The sequence below is a fragment of the Calliopsis andreniformis genome, unplaced genomic scaffold (assembly GCF_051401765.1).
Source record: "Calliopsis andreniformis isolate RMS-2024a unplaced genomic scaffold, iyCalAndr_principal scaffold0022, whole genome shotgun sequence".
NCBI classification, from domain to species: Eukaryota; Metazoa; Arthropoda; class Insecta; order Hymenoptera; family Andrenidae; genus Calliopsis; species Calliopsis andreniformis.
The window spans coordinates 2,445,478-2,462,298 of NW_027480432.1; the positions used below are offsets into that span (position 1 = coordinate 2,445,478).

Sequence of the window (16,821 nt, forward strand, 5' to 3'; positions counted from 1 at the left end):
AAATTGTGATTATTTCTTCATTTTCTTACTTTCCTATTACACCGTTTAAGGGAATTATTGTTAGCTGACTGTGAGAGAAGATTAGTATTAGGTGCACTGAAACAAGAGAAAGTTTTTAATAAATACAACATAATGGTTAACACAATTTAATTCAATCAATAAAGTGCTACAATATTTATTGCAATATCGATGAACTGATACTAAACAAAATTTGAATTTTTTATTAATAATTCCGACCTATTAATCTTTATTATTAAAGCATACATACTTGTATCATCGTTATTATGCATATAATAACAAGAAACAATGAGTGGAATAATAAGTACCGCAGTTTGCATTGGATCACATTGCATCTATAATATCCTAGCGGGTTTTCAAATATCGCGTCACTATCGTTTTTTATTAAGTCATAACAGAAGAAGGTTGTAGCTATTCTGCAAAATATTTGATCGAATTTCCAGTGGTACTTTCAAACTTATCAGTTCGATCGTACAATATGCCTAGTCAAATTCGATACAATATCTTCCAATCAACGGCAAGGTATAACACATATTCCATTCATAGAACCTATTTTTTTAATCGATTCATACGTAGAAGAATATAAATACTGTGCCTTCGCAGACTATGCAGTAACCAACGTGGTTGGTTCAGGTATAGTATTATTAAAATTATTTTCTAGATATTCATTAATACTAATAAATTGTATTCTACTCTCATCACTCTTCTCAGAAGGGAGAAGTTACTGAAACTTTTCGAGGAGTAACGTTACAACTCGAATTCGTTGACGCATTCTTCAATTTTTTCAGCTAAATTTATGCGAATCTAAATTTTCGTACGTTACGTAATCGAGTTTAACGCCACAGCTTGACCTCTTGTATAAGTCTGCCGTCCTACCAATCATTTAATTTTTTATGAAAATAGAGCGGCGATAAAAAATTAAAACGATTGGCTGTCTCGCGCAACGGCGTAAACAATTGAATAAAAAAATTGCCGTATGTACCGTAGCCAACCCCGAAAAGTTTCATTTGAAAGTTTCAAACTCCGTAATCGCAACTATCGACATATTTACGCTCTGCGTAAAATGTTGTATAAATTAAAAATAATACTTTCTCTTTAATCTTATCTGTTTCATAATGTTACCTTATCGACATATTAACAAAAATAAAATACAAAGATTTACGCGCGAGTATTTTCAATCGGGGCAGCTACTGCTAAACGTAAACCTTGCGGTTAAGCAATGAGTAAGACATGTAAGAAATTTTCGTATTAATGTAATTTTCATATTTTCGGTATATTTACATAGTAAGCTCCTGTTAACTCAAACATACACCGGACTCAACACTCAACTCACATACTAATATAAATATGTCACATACTTAAAAAATATACAGAACCGCATTCAAACATTGAACGAAAATGAAATGCACAATTACATGGTTTACTCATTGCAAATATGAATTTATAAATTATAATGAAAAAAAAAATTGAATACCAATATAAACTCTGTATTAGCTTCCAAATATTCTTTCAAACGGGATCCTTTTCTAATCGAGACAAATAGACTATTCAGAATTCATGTATAAGTGGACCACCGTATCTGAAAACAAACATTTCAAAAGTAGAGTCAGCGGTTTAAAATTATCAATGGAAAGAAAATATTACACATAAATAACTCGCAGTGAAAGACGCCACCGTGGAAATATCCGCGCGCACTGTAATTCTATAAATGAATCAGTAATGAAGAAATTATTCAAACTATTTTGATTTCTATAACGGTGTATGTAGAGCAAGACAAGAAGAATATAACAAATATATGCGAGAAAATAAATAAAATGTGTGTTCTACATAGTGCTACGAAGGATAATTAAAGATTGAAAGAGTCATCCAGTAACTGTTTCAGTTCTTTGAGATGTTGCATTTTACTTCCTGTTGCTGGAGAAGCGGCTGTTGGACGACCAACATATCTGAAACAAAAAATACAAATTAATTAATTAACCAGTGTAAAAAACACTGTATACATAAATAATCCACAAAATTCTGTAATCGAAAAACATTAAGTGACCTAAACAAATGTTAGAATTAACATTACCTCACTATTCTTTCTGTGGGTTTATCGGGCTCTATTGACTGCGGCTCAACCGCAGCTGGCATTGATTTCGTCGAAAACCAATTATTAAACCACCCTCCGCTACCCTCACCCTTGTTTGATGTATTTCTGCAACATGGCCCAATTTTTTACTTTGTTTAACAAAAAAAACGCGCACAAAACAATTATCAATAGTTCACTATTAATAAATTTTGTGCTTGAATATATTATCAGTCTGTGATTTCGTTACATGTATGAATATTCTATAAGCTACGCTGTAAACGCAATTACAACAAAGTGAAAAATGTGGGCCATGTGAACAGCTAAGTATATACGAAACTAATTATGAAAACGATGTACTGCAACTTAGTGTACGCCGCATTAAAAAAAATACATATAAAAATAATAATTCTTTGTTTAGTACTTACAACACAGAACGAGTTCCATTGAGGGCTGTAGAGAATCTAGGCTGTACGTACGTCCACGCACCCTGATTCTTATGTTCTTCCTGAGCCCATACAAGGTCAGCATTAGGATATTTAGCGGCTTCCTTCTTAACCAAATCGTATGGGAAGGGCGAAATCTGTAAAAAAAATAGAATACATTTAAATGTATATGTTAAAGCAAGCACTAACTAACAATCTTATCATGTTACTCACCTGTTCAACTCTTGCAATTGCAACTTTATCGTCCAATTGTTTCTCCGCGCGTGCTTTCTTCAGGTCGTAATAGACTTTGCCAGAACAGAAGAGCACTCTTTTAACATTACTGGAATTTTGAGCAGCTGCACCTTCTTCTGGTATCACTCTAAGAAATTCCGTATTCTCTTTCATCAAGTCAAAACTAGATTTCGCTTCTGGATGACGAAGTAGCGACTTTGGCGTCATCAGAATCAGAGGCTTTCTGAATGGTAACGCAATCTGTCTTCTTAGAATATGGAAATAATTCGCTGGTGTACTGCAGTTAGCAACGATCCAGTTGATATCATGCAACTGTCGTACAGCGAATTCTTCGCTTTCAGGTGGGAAATAGTCAGGATCGTCGGCAGACATTTGGAGGAAACGTTCCAAGCGAGCACTGGAATGCTCCGGACCCTGAAAAAGATTTAAACATTATTTGCAAAAAATGTTACCGAAAGTTGGAAAAGTTTGAGGTAGCAATAAAAATTTAATTTACCATTCCTTCAAGTCCATGAGGTTGTAACATGACAAGACCAGATTGACGCACCCATTTAGCTTGTCCACTGCTAATAAACTGATCGATTATACATTGCGCCGTATTATTGAAATCTCCAAATTGTGCTTCCCAGCATACCAAAGCATTAGGATTTGTCATAGAATAACCTAATTCGAATCCTGCAAATTTACATAAAACGTGTTAGTAATCTAAATATACTTATTAGACGAGTATAAGGAATTTCGATACATTACCAAGTACACCAAATTCTGACAAGGAACTGTTGCACACTGTGTATGGAGCCTGATCTGGGTAAAGGTAGCATAGTGGTCTGTAAGTAGCCTTATCCACGGTTTGATGATGAAGTACATGATGTCTGTGAGAGAACGTTCCACGTTCTACATCTTGACCAGATAATCTAACGTGAATACCCTCTTTGAGAAGGGAACCGAACGCCATAGCTTCACCAAGAGCCCAATCAACTGTTCGAGCTTCAATCATTTCCATGCGGGATTTCAGAATACGTTCGATACCTACAAAACAATCGATTATCTATTAAGTCACTTCAAATTATGTTTTATAAGATTAATTAAATGAATATCAAAATATACACCTTTGTGAATTACAAACTCAGCAGCGTTAGGAGGTGGAGACGAGAATTTCTTTCCAATGTGAATCAATGTGTCTTCTTTGATACCAGTAGGAGATACCTTCAATGGGTCTTTGCCTTCGAAGAAACCAGACCATGGAGAATCCAACCAGTCTTTGTATTTAATATGCGTTTCTTGTCTGGCATTGGTGTACGCCTCGTCACAGATTTTCTCGTACTTATCTTTGACATCCTATAAAGTAATCTCAACATAAGAATTTTATCGCTTACATTTACATTTGATTCAAACATTTTCTTATTTAACTACCTTAACTTCTGCAGGAGTGACAACGCCATCATCAATGAGGCTTTTAGCATATTTATCTAAAACTGGTGGAGTATTCTTAATTTTGCGATACATCAGAGGTTGCGTGAACATCGGTTCATCAATTTCATTGTGACCGTTTCGTCTGTACGACACAATATCAATTACGACATCCTTGTGGAACGTTGCTCTCCATTCCGCAGCAACTTTACAAACATGCATTACGGCTTCGGGATCATCCGAATTCACGTGGAAAATGGGTGCGTTGACTACTCTTGCAACATCTTTTAAACAACAATTAATTCATATATGAACGTAAAATACAATAAATTAATTTGTTTGTGATAAACCTTACCGGTACAGTACGGCGAAGATCGCGAATGCCTAGGGTCGGTAGTGAATCCAATTTGGTTGTTGACCACAATGTGGACAGTACCGTGTGTCGTGTAATCAGGCAAATCTGACAAATGCATTGTTTCAAACACAATACCTTGTCCACAGAATGCAGCGTCACCGTGCAGAAGAATAGACATGACCTATTTCAAATAGGTTTCATCATAGTGAGTTTGAAAAAGACAATAATATTTTATATAACATACCTTCTTGCCTTCACCATCGCCACGATAGAATTGTTCAGCACGGGTTTTTCCCTGCACCACAGGATCAACAGCTTCTAAGTGAGACGGATTTGCAACAACAGCCAAGCGAATGTTTTTGTTCGTTACTCGATTCAAACGCTCAATGTATGTTCCCAAGTGATACTTTACGTCACCGGAACCCTGAAACATTGAAAATTAGTTGTAAAATGTGCATAAACGAATAACAATATAAAAAAAACTGTATCTATAGGTACTTACATCGTCGGCAGCTTCGAGAGCCGCGAATTGTGTGAATATTTGGCTCAAAGGTTTACGACAAACGTTAGCAAGAACATTCAAACGACCACGATGGGGCATACCCATGACAATGGATTCCACACCCAATTCGGTAGATTTATCAATGACTTGTTTCATAGCAGGAATCAAAATTTCGCATCCCTCCAATCCAAACCTCTTCTCGGACGACCATTTACGTGCAAGGAATGCTTCAAATCTAAAATGAATAGACAAAATTAAATCCCTTGTTACGTAAAAGTCGAAATATTTAGAAACTGTTATGTCAAATACCCAGTTGCGCGAGTTAATCTCGCTAGAATAAGTCTCCTTTCGTCGTTCGTCATTTCCATAACACCAGGTGTCTCCATTTTCTGTCGGATCCAATTACACTGTTCCAGAGAGTTAATGAACATAAATTCCACACCAATATGACCGCAATAAGCAGCTTCTAGCCTTTTCAAGATTTCACGAAGTGGCAATGATTTGTCTTTGCCGCCGATAAAGGTGGTGGACGGCAACTTGAAAATGCGATCCATATCCGACTCCTCTGTAGAAATCGAGCAATAAAATATTTGCTCGGTTTTTAAAAAAAGCATGGACATAAAAGATATAAATGTCATAGTTTTACAATGGTCATGAAACACTTATGTATAAGTAAAACATGTTTGGAAATTAGTTGTAAGACCCTGTATCACTATGTAGAGTACTTGCAAAAACTATGACATTTTTTATAACAGCACAAAACATTATAGTCATGGTATATAACACTGCACATAACATAATACTTTTTTTGTATTACTTTTATTTGATGTAAATTGTGTTTCTTAAAACTGATACTGAAAATGTGTATAAAGCAAAAAATTTAAAAGTAAATTGCTTTTGATAATATATGAAATTACATGGACAAACTTTTACATGTTAAGCTTTGTATGATGTAAAATTCAAAGGCAATACTTTATGTATTCACCCCATATGTATATGCAAATAATTCTGTATGATATCACTGCACATGTAAGTATATTAAATGTTTGATAAACAGTGCATACATGCACAATAGTTTGCAAGACTGGCAGAATTTATGTATATCACAAACCTTTTCCATAATATTTAATAAGAGTAGAAATTAATAAAAAATAGGGTAAAAAAACTCAATAAAATGCAAGCTGTAAATTCCAAAAAAGCATTATTAGTAAAAACAACCAATCAAAAAAACTAAATCGGCAATAAAAAAATTATAGGTAAGACAAATGAACTTCCACATCTTCAATTACACAAAATGTACAAAATAAAATACAAGAATATTGAAAAGATCAAAATTATAAGGCCATGTTAGGAAGATACAAATAATACAGAAGACATTTAGTAAATAAATAGGAAGCTAAAGAGGAAGTTTGAATTAATAAAAATAATATGATGCATCATCAAATTATAAAATTGTTCCTTTCGTATGACATGGTTTGTTATAATAATAAATTATTCATTCATTATACCTCCTCTAATTCTTCCAAAAAGATGCATAAGTTATTCCTGGCACAAACATATTTACAGCAAAATATAGCAATTTCGAAATTAATATTTATGCAGAGGACCCAAGCACCTGTTCAATTTGCCTACAGTACCAATATTTGTGTTCCCACAATGAACCAGTGCCTCCCAAGATACTAACAACTCACAAAGAATTTGTAACAGAATTTCCATTTGAGTTGTAATTTTTACATACTTTTCATAAGTGCAGCTACTCGATATTGTAGTTCCTGAGAGTAAGTAGTACGTGCTCTGTTCCCTGTGGACATTAGACTTCAACTGTATAATTAAATTAACGAACTGATTCGAGAATTCGTTGTATACACTGACTTTACTTTTTATATAATTATAATAGTTTAGACTGTTCATTAATATTGCACTTAAAATGCTGTACTTTGTGTCCAGGAAAGCAATGTAATGCTATATGTGATGATAAAAAAAATAACAATAGCAAATGTAGCAGTATGATAAAAAAAAGTAATTGATAAATAATGCCTTACATAATTATATTCAAAGAAGAAGTTTGTTAAAACAGTGATAAAGATAACTACTGCTTCTTATAAGCAGTATAAGTTACTAGTCAAATACCAATATATACCATTAAAATGTGTTTTTATTTTTGTTTTATTTATGCAGACACGTTCATTTGGGCTTACCGAATGAATAATGATTATAGAGCAACTCTTGTGGGTGTCTATCATCAAGATCAGCGCTGTTGATGCCAAGTGGGTCCAATTTAGCGATATGATGGCCACGAATCTGTCAATTTAACGCCACATTCATACGAACTAGGTAGTTTTTAATTTGTTAAACTTATCAACTCATTACATATATTAAAATGAATTACTGTGAACTGATGTTTTATTTAAATACATATTGATCGTATAATATTAATTAATAACAAAAAAAAACTCTGCACTAGAAACATCACCTCACAGTAATTGTAAATGAACACAATGATAGTAATAGTAAGCATTTGTTAAAATTAATTTTTATAGTTAAAACATGTTGATGTTACATACATGCTTTTCATTATTAAACCTGTTTGATATTGAAATTTTAAAATATCTATGTTTATAGTTCATTGATTCACAATTTTATGAAATACTACACAAAACAAATACAAATTAAGAAACACCTCCCAAAAGAAAAGAGACATGAATATAGCATGACATGAAAAAGTTAAACAGCGCATTTTTTCTGTAATTAACATCCAAAAAAATAAGTTGCAGGCATGTAAAAAGCAAAGCTAAAAATAGCGACTCCTACGAGCATGCAAAGCAAGCATTTCAAGTATTTTTCCTTACCTGAAACATGTGCTTATATTTTTATATTATTTGGACATAAATACTATTTAACACACTGACTACAGAACAGTAAAACTAAAACATCATTTACAAATATCTTGAATATATGTTGACATTATTGATACAAACCACAGAATTGCTTTCTCAGTAAAAACATTTTCAGTATCAGTAAAAAAAACAGTCATGGAATTACATCCACATAACACCTTCTCAACACTTCTACGATATGAAATTCTACTTTGATTATCTCTTATTAATAAAAAATTCGTAGTTTGATCAATCTTTTTGTATAAAATATATACTGCAAGCAATTACAAATTATTGTCTTCAAAGAATTAACTTATCAGGAAGTATAAAGCTAAATGCTCAATTTTAAAAATGCATTGAGGATAATAAGTTTGCTTATTATATAATATATGGAGCATCAGATCAGAAGAAGAAAGATATGAAAAGAGATAAGAAGGAGTTAATGTGTATGACAGAGACCATGATCTTTATGTATATGAGATGAAATGTAATGTATGTAATGGGTGAAGGTGTTTGAAAAGCTTTTCCAATTTCAAAGTATTAATATACATGTGAATTTTGACAAAAATGATAACAAATAAATAATCTGAAACTGAATTTAGAATATGTTACATAGTTCAGGAACAATATATTTCTGATACACCTTTACCTTATGATACACATGAAATTGATTAAAAAAAATAGTTTAAGGAACAGGTGTGGGAAAAAGCCTTACCAAGCATGTATTGCCGTAGAACCTGTTCAGGAGACCCCTTGCGGGCTGCATAATGTGTATGTATCAGGTCTGTTTGCATGATACCCAGTGGGTCCAGATCAGCAACTAAGTGACCTCGAGCCTATATGCCAATGAATAACCCCCAAAGAACCCCAATGTATATAATCCTTTCTACTCATCAAATTGTACTATATATTACTACATTTTAAAATTATAGTAATGCCAATAAAAGTACAATCAGCAACTATTTAATTCCCAAATTCCAATTTTTAATATAATATTAGAATTAGAATTCTTCAATTTCTAATTAAAAAACTGTTGAAATACCAAGGAAAAAACCAATTGCTATTTTCCCTATAAAAACATTTACTTGTACTAATTGAAATAATACTATTTCAACCTATTTTTATAAATTTTTTACAGATAATTTTCTAATACCATTACTGTTTGATTAATTATATTGATATAACTAATGCTGATTAAAACACATATAAAGTTTACATTACAATTTATAAAATTTTAACACCTACATTGGGAAATATTTAGTTGAAAAACATGCTTAAAGATGCAGCGAACAGCTAATATTATCACAGTAGAATGAGGCTATTATGCAATATTTGAAAATTATATATAATTAATGATAGGGATCACTTTATGACACACATGATAGCCCCTAATAAAACTGTTTCTATGTCAATTTCTAGTGTCCTAACGATTGCATTTTTTGTGTATAGGTATTAAACATACACTCTCTTAGTAAGCATACAACTGAAATGAAAATTTAATTCATGGATTCAATTATACTATTACTAGAAGCAAAAGTTGGACACAGATTGAGTAGAAACACTTATTTAGTGTTTGCATGCATTATGATAGTGAAAATTTCCCTTCAACATAGAACATATAAATACAATATTTCTATAATACATGCTATAGTGTTTCTAATGTTTTAAATATTAAGTGGGAATTGTTTACAAAAAAATCCATCAATTCATTTACACGAGACAAAATATGATTAACTTTTGAAGTTCACTGTGAAAAGAGGAATAAGCTTTGATATAACATGAGGCCACAAAACGTTATACTTTTATAAATTAAACATTGTATGCAAAACTTGTTCACATAAAGGTCAACATATCAGAAACAAAATATAACATTTCCCTCTACACTTATAATAAACACTGCTTCTGAATCATAGTGTTTTTTTCCTGAATGAAACTGCAATTACATACCTGGTAAGATCGAATAATAGCTTGCACAGCCAGATGATCATCAATTATCTTTTCATTAACTGGTATCTGACTCAACTGAGATCCACCACCAAGTGGTAACAATGCTCCTAATGGTACCTGGTTATGACTTGGGGCAAGAGAAGGAGGAGCCTGGTATGCAAGCCCTGGTGCAGCTCCAGCAGTGCTACTACGAAAAAATGAATCCCAGGACTATAAAACAAATAAATAATAATGATTAAATTTACGTAAGACAGTTATTAATAAGTATTTAAATGCTATAAATATTTGTATTTTAGAATCTGTTTATTTACAGAATCTATATAAGTGTAATTCATTACTAACCACATGTACACTGTGAGGATCCTGTAGCCATGCATTGTACATTTCTTCTACATAAGAACTAGAGCTACCATTGAGGAAAGGTTCTGTAGCTACACGACTGTTATATTTCCTAATTGGTTCTGTAACCATAACTTGGGTGGTCCTGGTCAGGGGATGGCTCCTCACCAGCCATGATGCAAACCTTTCAGGCCCACACATGCGTGGGGCCAAAGGGGCCAATGTACTAAATACTGTCCTTGCCTTATACATTTTTACCTGTAGCAATATATTATAATATTATGTTAAAAATAAACAATAAATATTAACTGTATAAAAAAATGAATATCATGAAATATGATGACATAGACACAATAATATGTATACATTAAGTTTCTGCTCAAGATCATGATAAAAAATGATTTCTTATCTGTAAGATAAAATTGCTACAAAGATTTCTATATACTTTGTGAATGAACAAAGTACATACTTTCAATTTAAGTCTCTGATAAATCTCATACTTTTATCAGACCCCTTTGTTGACTTTATCTACTTCAATCACAATACATCAGTGTCATATTATGTCATTTAAATTTAAGGTTTTACTTCTTTTGTACACAGATAAGAAATTAACTGATCATTATCAATGTTGCAATATGCATTTCTATCTAAAGTTATACACAAAATTTAAAAATATACTTTTCTAGTTCTAATTTTAATTGTAGATTCTAATTGCACAATTATATGTAAGATGCCAACTTTAAAACTTAATATATAATAAAATCAAATAGTCTCAATACCACGTACAAATAATAAAAATGGCAAGTTTTATACAATGTATCAAATGAAGCTGTTAAATATAAATTATTTAATGTCATTCTAACAATAGAACATTTTTCTAGTCCTAAATATTAAAATGTCAGAAACTTATTTGAGAAATTGGCAATTACCCAAAGTATGTTCTTTGATGGTATAATATACATGCTATACGAAATTTTTTTTATTAAAGAAAGTCATCATACTAATATCATTAAGAGGATTAATGTTTTTATTTATTATAAATTCCATTTTTTCAAAGTATCTTTATAGTTGTAGTTTAATTCTTACTTAATCATAACTATAAAAATTAATGTATTATGAAGAAGTGTATACATGAGAATGTCTAAATAAGAAATAATCTATAATGTGTATCAGAATACTGTCTGACCTGCGTAAATAAGCTAGTCTATCGCAATCATAATGTGAATGACTAATGTTTTCAAGATAAAACACCAAGAAAGACACAACACAATAAGGAAATTCACAATAAACTTTGCATATTCAACCTACCTATAATATGACATGAAGGACAAAAGTGTTCATAAAAGAAAAGCAAAATAAAGATGATTTGACACAATTCATGATATTTATATCCCTATCAAAAATATGTTATGAAATGTAATTTAAATTAAAAATAATGCAGTAATGTTCTTTCATAAAAAATTATCAATGATTACAACATATTGCGTGTTCAATTAAGATAAAACTCGAAATTTATATGAACTATAGCAGTTCCAATAAAACATTGAATACAGTAGTAAAAAACAGGCGTGACAAAACATTGACCTAATTTCTACTAACCTTCATGGTTATGCAGTTTAAAAACCCGCGAATAATCCGAAGTTTAAGCTCAAAATTCTAAATGAATTTAAACATTTGTATTTGAAACTAACTTATTTTATACTTCCATATTCAACGTAAAACCCGAAAAATAACATTCCAGTCCTTTAAAATAATTAAATAAGCACCAACAGTAAGAAACTGTCCTGTGCCAGCGGGAGTGTCAGTAACCATGTGACATATTAAAAACGTGGTTAAATGTCAATCCTTCAATCTATAGTTACATATGCATGTAACGAAAACTGCGACGGAAGCTAACAAGGGATTTGCTATGACGAAAATCGGCAAAGAATAAGCGGGATTAGTTATATGTAGTATAAAATACCTATAGCGATTACACAACTTTATCCATATACTTTAAACCCTGTTTTTTGATTGCACAGCTTCATATTAGGTTATTTCATTATTACAGTTACGAAATTCTGGGACTATATGATACAAATGAGGAAAACCATTTAGAAGACTTTCAATACCGTTCGTATTTCCAAAAATAAGGGGAAGGCAACCGCTTTCGTTAAGTCAGGTGACTATTTTCGTCTGTTGCAACAATTTTACGTAATCGAAGGGAAATTTCGATTACAGAAAACTATTTATCGTTGAAACTAAATTTTTTATACAATCATCAGTGATCGTTCGTAAAGGTCATAATCGGTTTTTATTAATAATGAAAGTAAAAAATCAAATCCGAACCAAGCAGAAATCCACGTACCTGATGTTAACGCAACCAACGATGACAGGCCGTCCACCATTTGCAACTCACAAGTAGACCGAACTACCTCTTCTTAAAATATATCCAAGAAACAGACCTCAGCGCACCTAACGACAAAATATCACACACTCGGTGTTACAAGAAATCAATTTAAAAAATGGCGCGAATCATGCTTTCTTTCCTAAATTTTCTCTCCTAATTAATTATATATTCTAAAAATGCTATTAATGTAAATTTGCTACCAACTCTCTGATTCTGTGATGTAAATTGAATAAAATATTTTCAGATTGACTTCTTTAAATACATATCAGGACATTAAAACTGCGATTGCTTTTCATTAAATTCTAATAAAAAGTCTATCATAATATTCGGGAATTAATAGAGTTTACAAAATTCATTATAGACTACGATTTTCACTAGTACTTACTGCTAGTTTGTAAAACTTTTTTTAATTCTAAATTACGTAATAACATTTTGTAACCTCCATAACGATGTGGAGGCAAGGAATGAGAATAATTTCAAGAATAAAATGATTACAGAAACTTTTGAGTATCTGACAGGAATTTGACGTGAACGATTTTCTTTTAATGAAAGAAGAACGTATCGAAAACAAAAGATTCATGTACAAAAATGTGATCGATTGGCGTTTAAAGTGTAACCTGCGAATCTGTTTTCGCGAACTTTTAGAGAACTCTTTTACTTTTATATTATTACAAATTTCTTTTACTCGTTGCGATACCAGTTTCTTTTGTTAACATTCCTTACGATGCTTTATTTGCTAATTATATTATGAAATTCATTTAATAAAGAAAGAATATGGATGTCAGTAATACGAAAAACTATGGTAACTATACATTTGTCGTATTTTATTTTATTGCTACCCTTCCTACTATAAAAGTTCCATTCCTATTGCATTTAACAAATAATACGAATGATAATAACATATCAATCTACTCTGTTCAGATAAGAAAAAGGTGGATCAATGGGTTTGTTATACAGATTCAAGAATTAATTCCATAGGATCTCACATGCAATACTTGAAAATGTTATTTCAAGAAAATTTAGAATTGAAGAAAAGTGTAAATAGTCTAGATTATAACAATTCTAAAACTGAAGTTTCAGATAGTATTGAAACTCCCAAGCAAAGGAATTATGATGATTCTTTAAAAGAGTTTTCTGAAAATCAATTTACATCTATGAACAATAATAGTAAGAGAACATATTTAAAAATGTGGTTTATCGTCTGTTGCTACAAAATATACGAAACTTATTTTGTTATAGATGATATTAAACAATATGATTCATACAACCCAAAGGCAAACATAAACAATATTATACCAAAAATTAGCCTGGAGGAAGAGGAAGAGGACATAGTACATGAATTGAATGTACAAAAAGAAAGAAAGCCTGAATTAAATACAATTACACCCAGAACTTATAGCATTCCACATAGTGCACGTACTGCATCAAGACCATTGTCACCTCTTCATAAAGAAAGCAAGGTAATAAATATTCAATTGATATATATTTAAAAAAATATTATAAAAATACTTTCATTAATTTCTGAAATTTTGTGACAGTACAAAGACAATAATGATAATTGGCAATACTCAACATGGAATCATTTAGTAGACTATTCTAAAGGATTAGCAGAAGATACTGAGAATTCAAAAAAATCATTTGAACATTTAATGATAGATAACCAAAATGATATCTTGCTTCAAGAACTATCTTCTGCAAGGGATGATATTAAACTGAATAATTCTGGTAACGTGAAAACTGGAGCTCTAGGTAAAAATAAAATTCGAACAAAAAGTGATAGGAAAGAAAAAATAATTTCTTCTGCATTATCAAGCAAGAAAGGTTCCTTATGTAAATTAGATGATATTACCTCATTGAAATTTAAAAAAAGAAGAAGGAAATTGCACTGTTCTAATTCAAAAAGTACAGTGGCCACAAGAGATACAAATTTTTTGGGAAGAAAAGATGTAAAGAGAAGAAAACAAAAAAGTATGAATTAAAATTATTCATTTTTGAATTTTAAATTGAACCCTGTTCATGTTTCAGATACTGTAAATAATCGTCAAATATTGAAGCCTCATCAAACTTCAAATGAAGTAGTTGAAATTTACCACAATTCAGCAACAAAAAGTGGTAGCACTCCTGTTATTTCTAGTAAACATCCAAAAACTGATCGCCATATGAACTATATGAATAAACTATCCTCTGCCACCAACAAACAGCAAGCTGCACATTCAAAATCAAAATGTGAAAATAATAGTTATCAGCATAATGTCCATGCTGAAGAAAATAATCGACCAGACAGTCCTGAGAAACAGCAATTTAAACAGAAAACAGAGTATGCTCTAATATAATTAAAGACTAATTATAAAATGTAATAATTTTAGTCTTAACATATGCATGTTTTATTCTAGAGGGAAAAGTATGAATAGTTATGATAAGAATTGTAATTTGGAAGTTGCAACAACTTCAGTATTTACTATGGAAAAGTTCAATCCACATGGACAGCAACATTCAGTTATGCACGCGTCATATTGTGATCCAATGATTACGCATAATTATGAAATGCCAACTCTGGCTTCAAAATTAAAAAGAGTAAACCGTTCGTATTTTAGTAGATTCAATTTTAGAAATATACCCTTTGTGGTGGGAACTTCTGTGACTCCAAGTCACAATTTAGGTTTAAACATTCAACAAGTATGTTCTTTGATGCAAAAGTGTAAAGAGTTCATTACTATAGCCTTCGTTTTTATTTAAAAGGTTTTGAGTATAATGAAAACAAGACAACCTACAGTGAATGGAATTACTCCTCTTCTTATTCGTAAAGTTAGCAGAGGCATAAAACCTGTGTCTATTCTTATGGAACAAATAAATGATCCATATGCTAAATTGCCTTATATGAATTCTGAAATGATTACTACATCTACTGAAAAAGGAAATCCTTTTATGGATAATCCTAATAATTTATGTAAAATTGAGGACACTCCTCTCCACTATGAAAACAAAAGATTAAGTACTTTTAATCTAAATTTAAAATCAAGTCTGAAAGAATATGAAAATATACAAGAAACAGTTAAAAATAATACATGTGAAAATTCTCATAAAAAACCGGTTAGTCTTAAAAAAATAAAATTACGATTAGTCATTTATTGATAAAAATAATTTCATTTTGAAGTATAAAAATTTATTACAGGATACTAGATCAGAAAATCAATTATGCAAAGGCAATACAGCACAAATATCAAAGGCTGCAGGTAATGCTAAACTAGTAAAACTATTTTCATCTCAACAAAATGTAAAGAGTGAAATGGAAGCCTTGGATATACAGCCAAAAAATTATCAAGTAAAATTTCTATATAAACTGATAAAATTGTTGAAAATCTTTACACAGCATAATTACAGGGTAGTGTATGTGATATGGATATTCATACCACTCAATCAGGCAACCAATCTCAAAGTTCAAAGAATATCAAAGAAGTTCTAATTAATCTTCATGATCAATTTGAAGAAATGAATACGTGAGTGAAAAATTAATTAAAATATCGGATATTCTAATATAATCTAATTATTTGTCATTGTTTATAGAAAATATGAAAAATTGCAAGCAAAGGTAGAAAAATATAATGATAAAAAATTAGAAGAAGAGATGACAAATCTTGAGAAAGAATTAAATTCAAAAGAAGATGAAATAAATGCTGTTGTCAATTTATATAAAGAGGTAAAATGATCTCATATCTTCAAAATCTAACATTATGTAATTGACACCAATTTATTGTACCTTTTTTTAGGTGATGACCTTAAAACAACAAATGAGATTATTGCAGGAAAAGAATAGTTATGTTTGCATATCAACTGAAGTTCCTTTTGTACCAAACAAAACTTGTTCAGCTGTACCATTTGCATTAGCAACTAAATCTTATAGAGCAAATATTCATCCTAAAGTTCAGCAAAGAAAAGAAACTACTATTCCTCCAAGACAACCCACTTCTCTCCGATTAGCTGGACTTTTAAGACAAATTCAAATATTTCAGAAACAGTTATCATCACGATAAGGACACATTTGAGGTAAGTTAATTTTATCAATAGAAATTTATTATATAGCAATTATTGAAACAGTTCTCTTATGTATGTATGTAGAAATAAAGCAAATCTCAAATGGACAATTCGGGATGCTACGCCTGTTTTCTACAATAAAAATAATTGTAATCATCATAAAAGTAAATCTAATATAAGTAAATCTAATAAATATATAGTACAA

The 16,821-nt window shown here is 31.0% G+C and overlaps 2 protein-coding genes and 1 long non-coding RNA gene across 6 annotated transcripts; 1 reads left to right on the plus strand and 2 right to left on the minus strand.

Annotated features, from left to right (window-relative positions):
- Window positions 1-130: 130 nt before the first annotated feature.
- On the minus strand, window positions 131-12,649 carry Nc73ef (oxoglutarate dehydrogenase Nc73EF). 4 transcript variants are annotated; one of them, XM_076391081.1, is made up of 16 exons: window positions 12,543-12,649; window positions 10,199-10,453; window positions 9,857-10,066; window positions 8,625-8,745; window positions 5,343-5,598; window positions 5,034-5,268; window positions 4,776-4,955; window positions 4,532-4,712; window positions 4,180-4,460; window positions 3,876-4,104; window positions 3,517-3,795; window positions 3,263-3,441; window positions 2,746-3,180; window positions 2,515-2,669; window positions 2,090-2,215; window positions 131-1,964 (listed from the first exon to the last, which is right to left on the minus strand). In XM_076391081.1, exons 2-16 carry the CDS (start codon window positions 10,445-10,447, stop codon window positions 1,865-1,867), a joined length of 3,216 nt encoding a protein of 1,071 aa, XP_076247196.1. In that variant the 5' UTR covers window positions 10,448-10,453; window positions 12,543-12,649; the 3' UTR covers window positions 131-1,864. The 4 variants fall into 4 exon arrangements, with proteins under 4 accessions (XP_076247196.1, XP_076247197.1, XP_076247199.1 ...); XM_076391082.1 differs by lacking the exons at window positions 8,625-8,745; window positions 12,543-12,649 and adding an exon at window positions 7,232-7,334; XM_076391084.1 differs by lacking the exons at window positions 2,090-2,215; window positions 8,625-8,745; window positions 12,543-12,649 and adding an exon at window positions 7,232-7,334.
- LOC143186651 (uncharacterized) lies at window positions 12,635-13,300 on the minus strand. The gene is made up of 3 exons (XR_013003092.1): window positions 13,282-13,300; window positions 12,970-13,235; window positions 12,635-12,649 (listed from the first exon to the last, which is right to left on the minus strand). It is a non-coding gene; the product is annotated as an uncharacterized LOC143186651 (long non-coding RNA).
- A 270-nt stretch (window positions 13,301-13,570) lies between these two features.
- On the plus strand, window positions 13,571-16,821 carry LOC143186652 (uncharacterized). Its single transcript, XM_076390359.1, has 11 exons — window positions 13,571-13,751; window positions 13,824-14,044; window positions 14,123-14,552; window positions 14,610-14,901; window positions 14,978-15,260; window positions 15,324-15,674; window positions 15,757-15,906; window positions 15,966-16,081; window positions 16,149-16,281; window positions 16,352-16,628; window positions 16,701-16,821. Exons 1-10 carry the CDS (start codon window positions 13,571-13,573, stop codon window positions 16,613-16,615), a joined length of 2,421 nt encoding a protein of 806 aa, XP_076246474.1. The 3' UTR covers window positions 16,616-16,628; window positions 16,701-16,821.

Bases quoted from the DNA above. Each gene is read 5' to 3' on its own strand.
- Nc73ef (XM_076391081.1), bottom strand. From the start codon at position 10,447: ATGTATAAGGCAAGGACAGTATTTAGTACATTGGCCCCTTTGGCCCCA. The intron at 8,746-9,856 runs GTATGTAATTGC...ATTGGCATATAG, and splicing joins CTATTATTCGATCTTACCAG to GCTCGAGGTCACTTAGTTGC. The intron at 4,105-4,179 runs GTAGTTAAATAA...ATTACTTTATAG, and splicing joins TCACTCCTGCAGAAGTTAAG to GATGTCAAAGATAAGTACGA.
- LOC143186652 (XM_076390359.1), top strand. From the start codon at position 13,571: ATGCAATACTTGAAAATGTTATTTCAAGAAAATTTAGAATTGAAGAAA. The intron at 13,752-13,823 runs GTAAGAGAACAT...ATTTTGTTATAG, and splicing joins TACATCTATGAACAATAATA to ATGATATTAAACAATATGAT. The intron at 14,045-14,122 runs GTAATAAATATT...ATTTTGTGACAG, and splicing joins CTCTTCATAAAGAAAGCAAG to TACAAAGACAATAATGATAA.